This window comes from Amia ocellicauda, chromosome 3 (assembly GCF_036373705.1).
Source record: "Amia ocellicauda isolate fAmiCal2 chromosome 3, fAmiCal2.hap1, whole genome shotgun sequence".
NCBI lineage: Eukaryota > Metazoa > Chordata > Actinopteri > Amiiformes > Amiidae > Amia > Amia ocellicauda.
In genome coordinates this window covers 40,841,562-40,859,252 of record NC_089852.1, presented here as the reverse complement: position 1 = coordinate 40,859,252, position 17,691 = coordinate 40,841,562, and the positions used below count along the sequence as shown (strand labels likewise).

The 17,691-nt window shown below is 41.4% G+C and overlaps 1 protein-coding gene across 3 annotated transcripts in view; it reads left to right on the top strand.

The window, feature by feature from the left end:
• The window catches only part of cblb (Cbl proto-oncogene B, E3 ubiquitin protein ligase), a 78,114-nt gene that overhangs the window by 50,134 nt on the left and 10,289 nt on the right, over nucleotides 1-17,691 (top strand). For all 3 annotated transcript variants that reach the window (XM_066699471.1, XM_066699470.1, XM_066699469.1), the window contains exons 5-12: nucleotides 1,852-2,008; nucleotides 4,870-4,991; nucleotides 7,751-7,888; nucleotides 9,165-9,252; nucleotides 9,710-9,841; nucleotides 12,223-12,423; nucleotides 13,672-13,857; nucleotides 14,192-14,551. In XM_066699471.1, coding sequence (XP_066555568.1) covers nucleotides 1,852-2,008; nucleotides 4,870-4,991; nucleotides 7,751-7,888; nucleotides 9,165-9,252; nucleotides 9,710-9,841; nucleotides 12,223-12,423; nucleotides 13,672-13,857; nucleotides 14,192-14,551 — 1,384 coding nt within the window. The remainder of the gene's footprint in view (nucleotides 1-1,851; nucleotides 2,009-4,869; nucleotides 4,992-7,750; nucleotides 7,889-9,164; nucleotides 9,253-9,709; nucleotides 9,842-12,222; nucleotides 12,424-13,671; nucleotides 13,858-14,191; nucleotides 14,552-17,691) is intronic.

The following is a 17,691-nucleotide window of genomic DNA, read 5'->3' as shown; positions in this document are numbered from 1 at the left end:
TTGAACCCGATTGAACATCTCTGGAGAGATCTGAAAATGGCTGTGCACCGACGCTCCCCATCCAACCTGATGGAGCTCGAGAGGTCCTGCAAAGAAGAATGGGAGAAACTGCCCAGGAATAGGTGTGCCAAGCTTGTAGCATCATCCTCAAAAAGACTTGAGGCTGTAATTGGTGCCAAAGGTGCTTCAACAAAGTATTGAGCAAAGGCTGTGAATACTTATGTACATGTGCTTTTTTTGTTTATTTTTAATACATTTGCAAGGATTTCAAACAAACTTCTTTCACGTTGTCATTATGGAGTTATAAGTTATAAGTGCTTTGAATACTTTCCGGATGCACTGTATGTATATGTATATGTGTATATATGTATGTATGTGTGTGTGTGTGTGTGTATATTTCTGATAGAAAGTACCTATCAAAAGTGGTCCAAGGAAGGAAAAGCAGTGAACCGGCGACAGGGTCATGGGCGGCCAAGGCTCATTGATGCACGTGGGGAGCGAAGGCTGGCCCGTGTGGTCCGATCCAACAGACGAGCTACTGTAGCTCAAATTGCTGAAAAAGTGAATGCTGGTTCTGATAGAAAGGTGTCAGAACACACAGTGCATCGCAGTTTGTTGCGTATGGGGCTGTGTAGCCGCAGACCAGTCAGGGTGCCCATGCTGACCCCTGTCCACTGCCGAAAGCGCCTACAATGGGCACGTGAGCATCAGAACTGGACCACGGAGCAATGGAAGAAGGTGGCCTGGTCTGATGAATCACTAGTTCAAGATGTTGACTTGGCCTCCAAATTCCCCAGATCTCAATCCAATCGAGCATCTGTGGGATGTGCTGGACAAACAAGTCCAATCCATGGAGGCCCCACCTCGCAACTTACAGGACTTAAAGGATCAGCTGCTAACGTCTTGGTCCCAGATACCACAGCACAGCTTCAGAGGTCTAGTGGAGTCCATGCCTCGACGGGTCAGGGCTGTGTTGGCGGCAAAAGTGGGACCTACACAATATTAGGCAGGTGGTCATAATGTTATGGCCGATCGGTATATGTATGTATTGGTTCCATGAGTGCAGAATATTTTGTTACGGGACGCAGCAGTTTTTTTTTTTTATACTTGTCTTATTTTCTTTGTTGGTTTTCAGTTTTTGAAGTATTCCATCAATACTTCATGTTCTCAGTCTGTGTGCTTGTGTCAATTAAGATCCTCTCCGCATCTGTACTAATTTATAAAGAGTCTCATTGTATCGTCTAAGGAGGTCGGTGTTGTATAGACTTTTTCAGGTGTACTATTGTGCGCACACATGTAAAGGTCACACAAGTCTGGATTCAGTGCAGCCTAGGCTTAAAGTGTTGGTGGTTCATAAAAAGACTGCCAGTGTGGTATTCCATCTCACACCGAGGTTTCCTGTTTTCATACCAGTAAGTGTTTCTGATGAAAACTGCACATGAATCTTGGTTCACCCCTTACAGGAAATAGTCACTCAGGGTATGTTTAGACCCAAAACCCTAACTTTATCATTTTCAAATCAAACAGGAAAGCATGTTATATTTTCTAATTTCATCATTAATCATCTAAAAAGTGCAACAAAAATGCTCCTCTATGGATTATTGATATGGTTTTGAAATATAAACTAACTTTTGGAAGTTACTTTGCATAGAATGTTCTGTAAAATTTGGATAAAGCAATCCTAAGAAAGTGAATAACAGGATACATATTTAATAGTCTTTATAGAATGCATTTGCAATACAAATTAGGATAACCACAGGCAGTTTTTAATTTAACAGTGTTTAGCTGAATCAACTTAATGTAAAGGGGGAAAAGTAAATGATGATCATTTTTAAAACCCTTGTCTTTCAGGACGATCGTGCCGTGGAAAGTGTTCAGACAGTGCCTTCATGAGCTGCACCCCATCAGCTCGGGCCTGGAGGCCATGGCGCTCAAATCCACCATTGACCTGACCTGCAATGATTACATCTCCATCTTTGAGTTTGATATCTTCACCAGGCTCTTCCAGGTACCTCCACCTGGGCCGTCGTTTTGTTTTTGTTTTTGTCTAAATTATTTTATAAGGTGCTTTGGAGTTATACAGTTGTGATGGGTATAGCAGCTTTCTGAGATCATTATTATTATTATTAATTCTCCTTCTCCAAGATCTTTCTCTTTGTTGGCTTGTTTGTAGACTAGGAAAATGTGTTGTACCTTCACACATTTGCATTTGTGTATTGAAACAATTAAAATATTTTATTTTTTATATAACATATTCTCATATTCTGAGTTTCTGCACCAGAGCTCCAACAGCCTGTTAATCAGAACGCAAATCTTGCCGAATTTGTTTACTAATTGTAAAGGAAGATTTCACTCAAGGGACACCCCCGCCCCCTCAGCAGAAATGAAACGACATGTCTCTGATTATAAATGTCAGATGCAGGCTTGAGATCACTAAGTGAAATGGAAACCTGTGCAAGGGATCACCTTCCCCCCCCACCCCAGGGGGGTGTATTGTTACACTTACAGGAAACGCCTCCATCTTCTTGGATCAAAGCGCATTAAATGACTTTTATATCAAAGTCGTGAAGCACCAGATCTTAAATCCTTGACACACAAATCCGCTAAACTATAAAGCTAAACTATATCTATATATAGATACATTTAGGGGTATGGTTTGTATACATGTATTTATGCATGCATATTTTTTTTTCTATTTTGTTTTCCACTTCATACTAATACTGAAATTTCATTGCTCACAAGCTGTGTGAAAGTCAAATGCTTGATGTCTCATCATTTCCTGGGGATCACTGAGCTAGTGGAAGGCAGGGATCCCGCCTGACTGACTCGTGCTTGGTTTTTCTGAAGAATACATTTTTGAAGCATGAAAGAGTCAACCAGATCCCCTAAGTCCATAAAATCTTTCACCAGTATGTGTAAATCAGCTTACCCAAAAAGACGTATTAGACAAGGGTATTATGTGTAAACTTGCTTGCATGTCTGAGCTTAACTGAGAGGCTCCCAGCCACTGATACACAGACGCTTTCATCCCAAAGGCAACTGTTCACAAAATACAAAGGATGTCTTCACTTCCGCTCATTTGATATGAATTACATTTATGTGCGAGAGATTTAAATGCAGGGTTATGGCAACCAGTTAGTGCTGACACAAATTATTTGAGAATATAAGGTTATGGCTTACGAATGAAATTGTCAGCTGCTCCTTGCGGTTTTTGTGCTGTATCTTGCAGTTACTGTTTCACTCTCTGTCTAATCACTGCTTTAAGTAAAAAACAATCCGAGTATTTAATGTAAGCACTTGATAGACAGCCAGGGTGTATTACATCTCCTTGTTTGTGGCATTTAAGGTATTGTTCAGCCTTACGGTACAGCGCATTAATTTTACCAGTTGTGCACATCTGGAACTTTTTCAGTCTGTATTTTCAATGACTGTATTATATAGCTTTTTATTATCTGGTAGGTGATTCTCCTACCTTTCAGTGCCCAGGGCTAGGAAAGATAATATATGTATCTTTCATACTGTGCTGAATGTGGAATATGCACACTTCTATGGTTTGTCAAATTGCTTCCCTCATTAACACACTGCTGTTTGTGCTACTTTTGTCTTCTCATCTGGTGTAGCCTTCTGAGGATACATTCCCACAGACTCTAATAACCCCATCTGTATAGGAAGTTGTAAGAAATACAATTAACTCGAACACAGCATTGCTGTTTATCTAGAATGTATAGTCATCTTTCAGTATGAATTTCTAATGTAGACATCTTTTTAAATGGGACTTTGACCTGCATTAATATTCTGGAGTGATTAAAACCAAATGCAAAACGAAATCTGAGGCTTTTCTTGTCTTTTCACCTAAAATTGCTGAAGAACAGCTTGGCATTCAGTGTAATCTACTGTAGGAGACATAAGCTTTTTATATTTCCCATGCTCAGAAGAGAATTGGTGGACTGTGCACCAAGATATGGTTTCATTTTGATGATTTTTTTCAATTTGAGAGAAGCTAATTATATTTTGGATGAGTTTGTTTTGAGGTATTCAGCTTTCTGTTGTCCATTAACTTTGGAGGGATTCTGTTTTTGTCATGAGGGTTTTACCATGCATCATGGCACAGCTGTAAGTCACATGTCCTTGCCTGTTGCTTGTCGATATTGGTTGGTATTTTTGTTTATTTGTTTTGCTGCCTTCATAAAACACTTGTTTAAAGCAGCTGATCTGAAACTTTTGGAATGGTGCAGCAGAACACCTTGACTTTCTGTTTTGACTGTGTTGCTGTCAACACGTTCTGTCGGTCCTTCTGTGTAGAGTTCATATTAAACACACAACCTTGAGTTTCAAAGTTGAGGGTCACATCATCACAGATATCTGCCACTATAAAGCCTCCATTTAAAATGCAGTCTGTCCACAGTGTCTCATCAGAATACTTCTGTGTTTCTGAACAATACAAATGCAGTTCTGTTTAAATTAGACCTTAGTTGCTGGTTTCAATGGTTTTACTTGCAATAAGTATTGAAACCAAGTGCAGGAGGAGACCAAGCAAGCGGAAGTTTAGATACCGACGGTATCGACGGAAGTCATTTGACAAACGGAACATCATTGTCATCTTTAATCGGAGTGTAGAAACAGGGATATATAAGTGTGTGTGTGCGCTCAAATGTCGGCATGTGTGTTGCATTTAATTTTATTTGCTCCCCTTTTGGAAAATCATGCTCTTTTGTTGCATGCACTGATTTTTGCACGTCTGATATGAGAGCATTTGTAAGGAGTGTATGTGGGATGTAGCTGTTGGCATCTGTGTCACGCAGGTGTGTGCATCTGGACGCGTGGTGACTCCTCTCATATCCCTGACTCAGTTCCTCCTTGTGTTTTCAGCCGTGGGGCTCAATCCTGAGGAACTGGAACTTCTTGGCTGTGACTCACCCGGGCTACATGGCTTTCTTAACGTATGATGAAGTGAAGGCTCGACTCCTGAAGTACATCAACAAGCCTGGCAGGTATAGAGGGACAGCTGCGCCGGCTCCTTTTGTCTTTTATTATTTTTCTTGTTTGAGGTTTTTATCCCTGTTTTTAAATCTGTAATTGCACGTCTCCCACACACTCGGGAGAGTTTGCCAAAGCCGTCTCCTGTTATTGTGAGTGGGCGGTGCCGAGACACAAACTAATTAAAGAAGGGTTAAGGAATACAGGTTGCCTTCCTATGACTTGGAGGGATGTGGGATGAATGTCTTCTCGGGCTATGGATTTAATTGTCGATCTTCTATGGAAAACCAGAAGTTACGGAGGAAGTTTAAAAAAATCAATAACAAATGTGTGAAGATTAATAAAACCCTAATCTGATAAACTGTGTGTACTTAATAAACCTAATGTTCAAAATAAGTCAGTATATGAATAACTAAACACTTTACCATTTCTGAGAATTGTGAATTGGAACACAACATGGGTCTGTATCGTAAGACTAATAGTTGCTCTTAGAAAAACCTATTCTCTCACAAAGCTTAGTACGTCTTGTGTAAAATATATGGCTATGAATCAAACGTATTGTTTTATTTCCTTGATTGGTTGCACACAGCACTCATCGTCACGGTGGCAAGAAAATGAATAAAGGAAACCACTTGAAATGTGTAGGATGCTGGGTGGTCTGCTCTAATCATCTTCTGAATCTGGTCATGCAAATTCCAGTTTTCTGAAGACGGAAAAAACAGCTGTCATGAGGTCCCAGCCATGAGAAGACGAACAAGCACCTCCATTTGCACACTCCACTCCCTCCCGTGCACAAATAGACACACAAAACAGCAGTTATCCGTCACAAAGGGCTGCACGGCATATTTGTTGAAGCACAAATCCTTCACAGAGTCAACCTCTAGATCTGAAATCTTATCCAGTGTGTGCTTTTCTAGGCTTGTTGTTGACAATGCGCCCAGCCCTGTTTGGAGTTTTGTGGAGAGTGTTTTCCAAGTTAAACTCCTGAATGAATGGCAGATGCTTATTATTGTTGACATTTAAAATCTTTTCAATCAAATGTAAATCTTTCTTAATTTCCTGGTCATATAACAATGTTCTTTACTCTGCCAAAAAGGGGGAAAAAACAGGGAATAATGGTTTATTGTGATTTTAATTATACTTCAAGTGGACAACAAAGAAGTGACAGCTAATTTGTTTCCTAAGACAGGCGTTTTTTTTTTGTTATTAAATGCAACCATTTTCTGTCTCGCAGTTGAAGCCTAGCATATCCAAAAAGCAGTAAATAATGGATGAAAGCAAATTTTAATTGCGATATTTGAAGCAAGCCTCACATCTGTGCATTTGGTTTATCTAATGCTTTAGTTGGCATCTGATGGATTCCAGTTTAATTTTATTGATGACATTTTATTTCCGCGTCCCTTGTTTTACTTTTTCTTTTGAAATGCGTTAGTTTGCCTGCTATGTATTCAAATATAAAAAGTGTTTCTAATAGGAGAAATAAAATATCCAGAACCATCACCCACAATCTTGACCCCTTGACCATTGGTAACCATCTACTGTCATAAAGACATACTGCCATAATACACACCGTATCCAAATGCATAGGATAAAATCGTTCATGCAATTGACAGTGAGAGCACGATCTGAAAATCTGGCAATGTGTTTTATGGTTTCTGATACTTAAACCTTGCCTGCAAATATTGGCGCATGACTACAGTTTAGCAGTGTTGTCTAAAAATGTGTACATCAAAGGAAAAGGCCTTATTTAATTAACCATGTAAGCATAAGGACTCCTTCAAAGAGTGTGAAAAAAAAAAAACATGAGTATATGAGCCAGTGAAATCCCTGTGTGGTTTTCTAAAGGGTGTTCACATGCCATTGGAGTTCTGTAGAAGGGAATTTCAGGTCTGTCTGGGGTTCATTCTGTACTTCTGACAGCAGGGGGAGGGAGCAGGAAGGTTAGAACATCACTAGGATTACAGCAGTTTTACATCTGCTGGAAACATGTTTTGTGTTCTTTCTGGCTGTTAAATATGTATTTTAGCTTTCTTAATTTAAGGTTTAATTCCTATATGGATTTGTTACACAGCTTTGGCGTGCGTTTGTAAAATATATAATACAAATGTTTTGTTACAGGTGGAAACCAACATTTTCAGCTTTCAGACTTTTATTGTCAGTTTTAGGATTAGCCTTTCTTTCTAAATCCCCCTTTGACACACACCGGCTAGTCCAGACTCACCTCCTGTTATTACTGTGAATTGTTTGAAGTTTTCAATGAGCTCCATTTGCTGGATGAAGCAATAATCAGTCTTAATGCTTCTTATAGAAACAAGCCCGTGTGTATGGATCCAGGCTACCAATCACTGACTTATTACCACATCGTTTCTCTGAACCCCTTTGACAGAATTGCATACACTGATTTGTACTTGTGAGGGCATGCTATTGTATTGTTGCGTGCTCCTGGCCACGTGCTGCATATTAATTACGCATAACTTCGGGAGCAAGCTAAGCTGCACTATTCTTCCTAATGTATGAGTTGCATTGTTCCTGATTTTCTTGGTATTTTGTCTAAATAAAACCAGAATAAACTATTGTGGGCAGCAGCACACTCTTAGAGATGAATCCCGATGCCTTTTCGTTGCATCAGCTTATTCGGTAAGCAACAGGGTTTTCCAGTGAAACATTCCCGGACAAAAGAGCCAAGAACCAATCTGACATTACAACTGGATTGGAGACTTCTCTGTGTGGTCCTCCCTCAATGTCAGCTGTCCTCCGTCTCATTTATGTACAGCTATATCTTCAGGCTGAGCTGCACACGACTGGGTCAGTGGGCGATCGGTTACGTCACGAATGACGGCAACATTCTGCAGACCATCCCTCACAACAAACCCCTGTTTCAGGCGTTGATTGACGGCTGCCGAGAAGGATTGTACGTATAACCCTGCCTCTAAACCTTCCCTTCTGTTTAGGAAGTGTGGTGTGTAGTCCGTAAGAAGTGGTTTTGGGGGTTATATGATAAAACACATTTTTAATAGAAGCGTCTCTGACATCAACTGGGGAGGGAATTCTTATGGTTTGGGAAGAAAACTGTTTTTCATCCTAAGGTAATGTTTGCATTCTGCAGTCCTTGCATTTCATATGAACATAGTATTTTCAGGCTCCCAGATTTGTCTGCATGGATTATGACAACTTTCAATTCAGACTTTTGATCTGTTATACACTTCCAGGCAGTTATTAGTCTGTATATAGCTGTCAACTGTATTGATCAGCTACAGAACAGATTGCCCTCCTTCCCCAGCTCTCTGCAAGTGTTTTTCTCACTTGATGAAGCATACAAAACAAATCAGGTGTGAAGTATGAGCCTGTTTTCCACTGACAGTTATTTTCTTTTGAATCATTGTTTGAAAAACCTTCTCTCTTCTATTGCCTCTATCAATTGTCTTTGTCAGATTTTTTTTTTTTTTTTCTCCCTAAACCAGCCGGGTGGATCTTGAATAGAAAAATACTTTGGAGCATGGGAGTACGATTGACAAGGCACTATTGACAATGATAAAAATGTTAAGCTGTGTTTTTATTTTATTTTATTTTTTTATTACAGATATTAATAAAATTGACAAAAAAATGATATGCTGGGAAAGAAAATCAGATTTTAATAATCATGCTCTGCTCCCTTCTTGTTAAAGTTTGTTCACTATTCCTTTTCCAATATCTAAATGTTTATTTTGACCATGCATTAAATTAATTTCCAAAACAACTATTGTAGGGCAGGCTAGAACTGTAGACCTTTCTAGAATACTTCTCTCTCCATGCTAATTGGTATGGACATATTTGGTCTCCTGAACAAATAATTATCCATTACATTTTCAGCTACATTACTTCACTCAAGAGGCAGAGTTAGCTGAGCAAAATGCAGTTTGACTTCTCTCCCCACAGCTGAGTAGCTTTAGTTTTGGCTCCCATTGAAATGGGAGTAAAAGGTGGCCCACTTTTGTGTAGTTGTGCTAATGGAAATGCCAAGAATGCAATTATGCATGAAAACACATTAGTTCTACTGTCTGCCTATGTAACAAATGCATCTGTCACATTGGTGGGACACGACTTGGATTTTAATAAATACCCCTCGTGGTGTTCTAACAGAAGGGGTTTTGTAGGGCTTTAAAACTTTCAATGTTTATAAAAAGCAAACCGTTTGCTTCTCGTTCTAGTTACCTGTTCCCGGATGGGCGCAGTTATAACCCCGACTTGACGGGCTTGTGCGAACCAACGCCTCACGATCACATCAAAGTGACGCAGGTGAGTTTGAGAGTTCCCCACACAACGGAGGAAGTTTCAATTTAATAAGCTCTTCTGAAAGTGAAAGTTGGCACGTGTGTATTAATAATCATACTATATTGACATAAGCTTTGTTTTATTGGTCATTAGTCATTCACCTGGTTACTGACTAAAAACAGTTGCTACACGATAGTAGACACGAAGTAGGATAGACACAAAGTACTTACTGCAAAAAGACTTCCTGGGTTTAATTAGAACCTAACCACTTGAAGAATTTCTAAAGGGTGAGAAAGTACAGACTTATTACTGTAGCAATGCACTACAGCTTCCATGCACATACAAAATGAAAGCTTTTAGCAGAGAGGTTATAGTTTTTAATAGTTTTTTATTTTTAGGGTCATTTTCTTTTTCTTTTTCCTTCATACGATGCATTCTCAATCCGTTGCCTCACTGCATCACACGCGCTCTGTGTTTGCAGGAGCAGTATGAGCTGTACTGCGAGATGGGCTCCACATTCCAGCTGTGCAAGATCTGCGCCGAGAACGACAAGGACGTGAAGATCGAGCCCTGTGGACACCTCATGTGCACTTCCTGTCTGACAGCGTGGCAGGTAATGTGAGGAGGAAGGGAAATGCTTTCTCTTTCACTCAGTAAGGAGAGAGCTCTGTGCTCAGCGATCACTGAACACAGAGCTCTCTCCATATTGAGTGGAAGAGAAAGCATGTACGATTAAACAAGAATGCTTCCCTTTATCATTAATTTGAGGAAAAACGTTCGCTTCCAGGAAGCTGATTAATCCCTATATTAGCTACAAGTCCCCGCCGGCCAGGAGAGCGACCTGTCAATGCTCTGCAGGGAAACCTCTGTCCTTATCGACCTGCGTCTACCTGTAGGGCTGTGATAATGTCAGCCTCGCTGTATTTTAAGTGTTTTCAAAGACTGAGAAGTGTAGTCCTTGTCCTGTGAATTAAAAGACATAGGGGGTTGATTTTATCCTGATGCTTGGTGTAATTTGCCAGCTGATGCGTAAAGCATTGAACGTCACTTTGCATGCGGTCTATTAAAAAACAAACAAAACAAACAATTGACAGAGCTGCTGACAAAAACTCGAAATGAGCCCCAGAAGGCTCCTAATCGGTGAACAGCAGGTCCCCATCCGTCCATTGGCATCTGTGTCCTGATCAAACTTTATTGCTGATATTAACATAGAGGATAATGGTTATTAAAAAAAAAAAAACCTGGGATGGTGCTGTCAGCTGCGGAAAGCTGGTAGTGTTGTGCGTGTTTGTAATTACTGTCCTAATGACTCATTAGTCGTGCCTCCGGAGATTTTCAATACCTTTCTTGTTGTAGAACATCTGTGCTGTTTTTTCAGTAAATGAATCGAGCAAGGTTTTTTGGCGTCGAGCGGAATACTAAAGTAAGGGCTGCATTATTGATTGTCTGCGGGAAGACATTAGCATAAGGCTGCTTCTCGTGCACTGCTGCTGCTGTGCATGTCTAGGTGATGGTTTTGTGTTTTAATCCGAAGCCTCCCTTTAGTCTGACACTTTAATTGCAGATTGGCGGTGTGTAGACCATGGCTGCAGTTGTGGTCTCGCAAAACGCTTGCAATTTGAGCACATTACTGACTAAATGTACTGCCGTCTTTTTCTCCTTTCAGTGTCCTTCTCCCCTGTTCCTGGGTGTGTCTGTTTCTTGTCTAGTAACCTCTTTTGTCTTCGATTTCCTCATTGTTGAGGTTTTCCCCCCTTTACAGTCATTCAGCACACCCTTACCCCTGTCAGACATCTGTGTCCGTCGTGTAGAAATCACTGGGATGCTGGCCAGACACATGCTTGATAGGAAGACCTGAGCGTCTCAAACCGGTTTTAAAATGACTTAGAATGTGGGGGATTTCCTTTTGAATCTGGGTTTCCCTACAGAGTAAATGGCACCTATACTTCTACTCACAGACTCGTGGTACAATATTCTTCAAACGGATGATTTACTGTGGTTTGAGATTCTCACGAGTCCTGTTGTGTGCCTTTCTGTGGCATCGCGAGACTCTCAACATGAAGTTGCTGTTAATGAACAAAGTAATTTACAAGTGACTGAGAGGCCCTGCTGATCTTTAAAATAACTGATCTGTGAGAGACTGATAATTCGTGTCATCCTATTCTCTACAGCTCCCTTGTTACTTATTGGTTTGTGTTGTTGGAGTAATGGAGCTGAGTAACTTCCTTTTCCTTTCATATTTGTGCCAGACACATTTAACAACCAGCAACTAGTTTCTGTTTAATCTGGCAGCTGGGAAAGGTCTTAAAATTCATTGCTGCTTTTGCAGCAATTTGAAGTCATAATATCAGCAATTTGAGTAGCAAATAAAACCCATTGCAGGCACTTAATGAAAACGTATTTTAGTATATATTTACCTGAAAACAAAATTGAGGTTTTGAAATCTGAACCAGAATGACATTCATGCCGTCTGATTTGAAGAGGGGTAGGATGCGTCTGTGAGCCTTTTCTCAGATATTTGAACACAGCTTGGTTTTATAGTGTTAAGGTTTTCAAGCAACAGTGACCATCTTATGTTTGTTAAACCGAATAAAAACTTTGGTTATTAATTATGAAATGGACACACTTTTCATTTTCAAAGTTCCAAGTAAACTCTTTTAATCTTTAATAAGGTCACAGTCTGTGCGAGTGTGAAGAGATTACTAAGTTGCTTTCCTGCCAATCTGTGTACATAGGTCTTACTAACCCAGCGGTTTATTTTTTTAGGGAAGTAAAAAAAAAAAAAAAAAAAAAGATATTAATGCTTACAGATTATTCTAAATAAAACCATGTTTCTGGTAGGAGTGCAGCTGTTCTAGTTTCTGCTTACGATCAGAAAATGTATAGTTCAATATATAGTGTGTATAAATGTTACAAGAATGTATCACACAGAGCTAGAGGTAAAATAGTCTGTTGTATGCAGTGTTTTATAAACCGATGTCTCCTCTCCCGCAGGAGTCGGACGGACAGGGCTGCCCATTTTGCCGCTGTGAGATCAAGGGGACCGAGCCCATCATAGTGGACCCTTTCGACCCTCGAGACGACGGGGCCAAGTGCAGCTTCCTGGACCAGTTCATCTCCCCCATGCTGGACCTGGACGACGACGACGACCGCGAAGACTCGCTCGTCATGAACAGACTCGCTTCTATTAGGAAGGCAAGAGAGCTTTTGTTTTTCAAGTTTCCTCGTTTCTTAGTTTTTTCCCAGTGGGAAAAGCAGGGATTTCAGTGGCATCCAATGTCCCCTCTTTACAGCACATTTAATTACTGGACTGTGTTCTGCTTCTTCAGACACCAGCTATGTCTAAGAAAAAATTTAAGGCTGGGGAAAGGAATGTTTTGTGTGGTAATTAATGATCATGAAAGTACCAGATAATAAATCAGTTTGAAACGTGAAAGCCTCCAGTGAAAGTCATTGTAGTTTTGTACTGTAGGTGGCTGCAACATAGAGTTCAAAATCATCACACGGTGTCAAATACTAACGTTCTCCTGACTGATTTAATAGTATGAAGCACAAGCCTGAGATGAGTGGATCACAGTTTATAATACTCTTTTCCCCTCATTCTTAGTCATCTCTTTAAATGTAATCATTTCCTTTGGACTCGCATGATTTGCGTGAAAAGCGAACGGTTGAGTTACGGTCTGCAACTTCATCAATAAACAACTGATGAGTTAGCAAGTTGCTGATGCGATCGTATGTACTTTGCATTGAGACCAGTTAGCATTTTCTCAAACTGCTGTTGTTAGTAGGCAGCTTTTGTGGAAATTAAATATATATTTATTACCCTGATTCATATATATCATGCTGTGGGGGGGAATCGGTTTCAGGAGTCCTAACCACAAATGCAGTCTGGTTATATATGGCATATGGTGATTGGCAAGATCTTACCAGAACGAATGGCACTTCGTCTCACCTCACCAAAGGTTATATCGAGGCTACAGAAGCTGCAGGAAAGAGCAACCCAATCTGATATTCTCGGCATAGTTGGGCATCTTTCATATAGAATCTATAAATGTAAAATGTTGACCTTTTAAATAAATGTATAAAACTAAGAAACTACAAATAATCTTTGTAGAAGTAGGCGTTAGGTTGGTGACACATTAGCTATGACACAATTTGACATAAGATCAGCATTGCAACAATGTCCGTACATCAACTGAAAACTCGATTCCATCAGTCTGTTTTGTCAGTTGCCTTCCCAAACCCCATTTTTTTTTCACAATGAGCATTCTTCTACTTCTCTAGTTTGCTCAGCATACCAGGAGACAGGGAGCCAAGCACACCTTCAGTAGCTGCGCTGGCACAGCTGCTTGTCTCAGCAGGTGCTTCACTGTAGCCAACGTGTCCTGAGGAAGGCAGCGGCTGATTGGTTGACGCGTTTTGTTTTGCCTTGTTCCACTCTAGTGCACAGACAGACAGAACTCCCCAGTGACGTCCCCGAACTCCTCCCCGGGGTCCCAGCGGCGGAAGCCTCTCCCAGACCCCATGAACATACAGCACCTGAGCCTTCCGCCCGTGCCCCCCCGCCTCGATCTCATCCAGAAGGGCGTGTCCCGCTCTCCTTGCGTCAGCCCCACTGGCTCGCCCAAGGTTTGGACCCCACCACCCCCTTCCTCTCGAAACCACTAACCAGGGCTGTCTCTCTGTCTCTGCAAACGCTGCAGATTTTTTTTTTTCACTGGCATAGTACAATTGAACCACAAACAGGGTTATTTTATTAGCACTTCTGTCGGTGTTAAGCTGGTTAAAATGGTGACTTCAGACATTTCCTGTCAGTGATTTGTATGGCTATTTAGAGTGGTACTTCTTACCACTGTGGCCACTCAGAGACACAAAGGTGGCATAGCTACAGCCCACATTAAGTCGAGTGGGCCAGAGCCTGGCATTTCTTTAGCCAGCTGAAGTTTCTCTCCTTCCTTGGCAGTCGTCTCCCGGTATGGCACGCAAGCAGGACAAGCCTCTCCCGGCCCCTCCTCCTCCTCAAAGAGACCCTCCTCCGCCGCCCCCTCCAGAGAGACCCCCGCCAATCCCCCCAGACGGCCGGGCCACCCGCCTGCACCATACCCCCACGGGGCTTCCCAGAGACCCCCACATGACCACCGAGGCCTGGTGCCCGAGAGACGGCATGCACGCGGACTCCCGGGGTGGCGCCGATCGGTCCCCCAAACAGGGCTTTGCCGCCCCCTCCCATCTCAATGGCAGACCGGTTGGCTGCTTCCCTATGGACCAGGGCTTCCGGGGGCCCCACCACCGACTAGACATGATGCCTGAGTCAAGTGCCAAGGTGAGGAGTGTGACGATCGAGAGACGGCAGAGGTGTGCTGTGTTATAGATCTGTATATTCAATGAAGCCTCGTGGTTCTAAGATTCGTTATCTAGTCATGGCAACGTGTCTTCCCAGAGAAAGGAAGAGAGGAGACTCTTCAATAGTGGGCGGTAGTGTCAAAAATATCACAGCCTTTAGTAGCCATGGAGTGATCACACCTGTTCCAGGCTGATCTGAGTGGTGTTGATCCCATTAGTTTAATCAAAGAGAAGGAAACCAGTAGTCACCCTTCATAACTCTCAAATATATCAATACTGATCGCTTTAGCACACAGTAAAACCTATTTTAAGATGGACAAAAAAGCCTTATTTTAATATAGATCTGTTGCTTAGTAACGGGGAAGGATTTTTGTTATCCTGGCACTGGGCTGTGAATTTTGGCAGTACAAAATGTTAACAGCTCTCTCTGGTTGTCATAAACATTAGGGGTTTGATTTAAAATGTACAGCAGATGAATGGCAGTAACTGCATTAAGGATGCAAATAAGCATGATTTAATTGTTTTGCTTTTACTTAGCCTATTTAAAACCGATTAAGAGTATTTTTCTCCAGCTGCTGTGATTTGTTCTGATGTTCCAATGGTTTTTAAATATAATATTTTTAAATTGCTCTTCAACTTCTGCTGCCTTATCCCCAAGGTGTATTTACATATACGGGTTGCTTGTATGAATTTGTCTCTGCCACACAGCCCAGAGTCTGACACTGCACTGCCCCACACGACTGTGGCTGTGGGGCTCTTGAGCATTAAGATATTAAATTGAAATCCAAGCTTGTGCGTGACATCTGAATGGTACCAGAGGAGCTGCCTGGATCTCATTAGAAATCACTGGAGGCTTGGATTGCCTTGGAGGGAATGCCAGTTAAATTCATTACATTGTTTCTGACCACAGTGCCATTTGTAGTATTTAACACTGAAAACCAATAGTATACAGATTGGGGAAATGAAGAAAGCAGCCCAAACCCATACCTTTTACACAACACAAAGTAGGGCTGGGCGATTATATCAAGATTTTGCGATATACTCAGTGTATTATTTTGCACGAAATGTGTTGATGTTAGTAACTTAGTAGTTTTGAGGTCCTTAATCAGGAGATGCAACTGCTTATAAAGTTGCATATTTATTTTACAAACAGACGGGGTCGTGGAATTATGATCAATGTTACACTCACTATATTTAAATTTTATTTAAAGCAATGGAAGTGAATCAACGAAATGGTAGTTATTAAATGTTTGAATTACACACTAAAAACAGAACTGAATGTGGATATACACCGATCAGCCATAACATTATGACCACCTGTCTAATATTGTGTAGGTCCCACTTTTGCTGCTAAAACAGCCTGACCCGTCGAGGCATGGACTCCACTAGACCTCTGAAGGTGTGCTGTGGTATCTGGCACCAAGACGTTAGCAGCAGATCCTTTAAGTCCTGTAAGTTGCGAGGTGGGGACTCCATGGATCGGACTTGTTTGTCCAGCACATCCCACAGGTGCTCGATTGGATTGAGATCTGGGGAATTTGGAGGCCAAGTCAACACCTTGAGCTTGTGATTCATCAGACCAGGCCACCTTCTTCCATTCATAATCATTCATAATGGTCATAATGTTATGGCTGATCGGTGTATATACACATACATACACACGGTTTCCCGCAGCGTTGTTCAAGCTAACCGTGCTAACACACAATGTTGCCACAGCGTTGTAGCATGTATGTTAGCTGGGAAGCGGCACCCCTGGCCAAACATGTGTGAGCGAAAAAAATAATAACCAAAAGAAATTTTAAAACACAAACACACATGTTCCGCCCCGCTCTCGTCGCTAAACTTGATCTGCCACCACCCCTGACAATACGCCACTGCACCCCCGCTAATTTAGATCGATATAATGTGTATAAAATTAAAGAATAATAAAGTTGGTTTGCATTTTAATAAATTGGAAAGCAATGTAAACAAATGCAGAATGTTTCATTTTCTTTTTATTAAGATGGTGAAGTGGTACAACAGTTTTTATTATTATTATTAGTAGTAGTAGTAGTAGTAGTAGTAGTAGTAGTAGTAGTAGTAGTAGTAGTAGTAGTAGTAGTAGTATTATAACTATTTTGTATTAACACATGCTGTGCTGGTAAGTAGAATCGAAACGCAACAGTCAGAGAAGAAATGTACCTGTCCAAGAGATGCTAAATGCTCCACTATAAACCCGGCTGTGGTAAATTTACCTGAATCTATAGCATTTTACAGCGCATGTGTTGCGTGATTATTATTACTTGTTATTGTTATGTGACAGTAAATCATACTGTGTGTGTGTGTGTGTGTATATATATATACACTCACCTAAAGGATTATTAGGAACACCTGTTCAATTTCTCATTAATGCAATTATCTAACCAACCAATCACATGGCAGTTGCTTCAATGCATTTAGGGGTGTGGTCCTGGTCAAGACAATGTCCTGAACTCCAAACTGAATGTCTGAATGGGAAAGAAAGGTGATTTAAGCAATTTTGAGCGTGGCACGGTTGTTGGTGCCAGACGGGCCGGTCTGAGTATTTCACAATCTGCTCAGTTACTGGGATTTTCACGCACAACCATTTCTAGGGTTTACAAAGAATGGTGTGAAAAGGGAAAAACATCCAGTATGCGGCAGTCCTGTGGGCGAAAATGCCTTGTTGATGCTAGAGGTCAGAGGAGAATGGGCCGACTGATTCAAGCTGATAGAAGAGCAACTTTGACTGAAATAACCACTCCGAGGTATGCAGCAAAGCATTTGTGAAGCCACAACACGTACAACCTTGAGGCGGATGGGCTACAACAGCAGAAGACCCCACCGGGTACCACTCATCTCCACTACAAATAGGACAAAGAGGCTACAATTTGCACAAGCTCACCAAAATTGGACAGTTGAAGACTGGAAAAATGTTGCCTGGTCTGATGAGTCTCGATTTCTTTTGAGACATTCAGATGGTAGAGTCAGAATTTGGCGTAAACAGAATGAGAACATGGATCCATCATGCCTTGTTACCACTGTGCAGGCTGGTGGTGGTGGTGTAATGGTGTGGGGGATGTTTTCTTAGCACACTTTAGGCCCCTTAGTGCCAACTGGGCA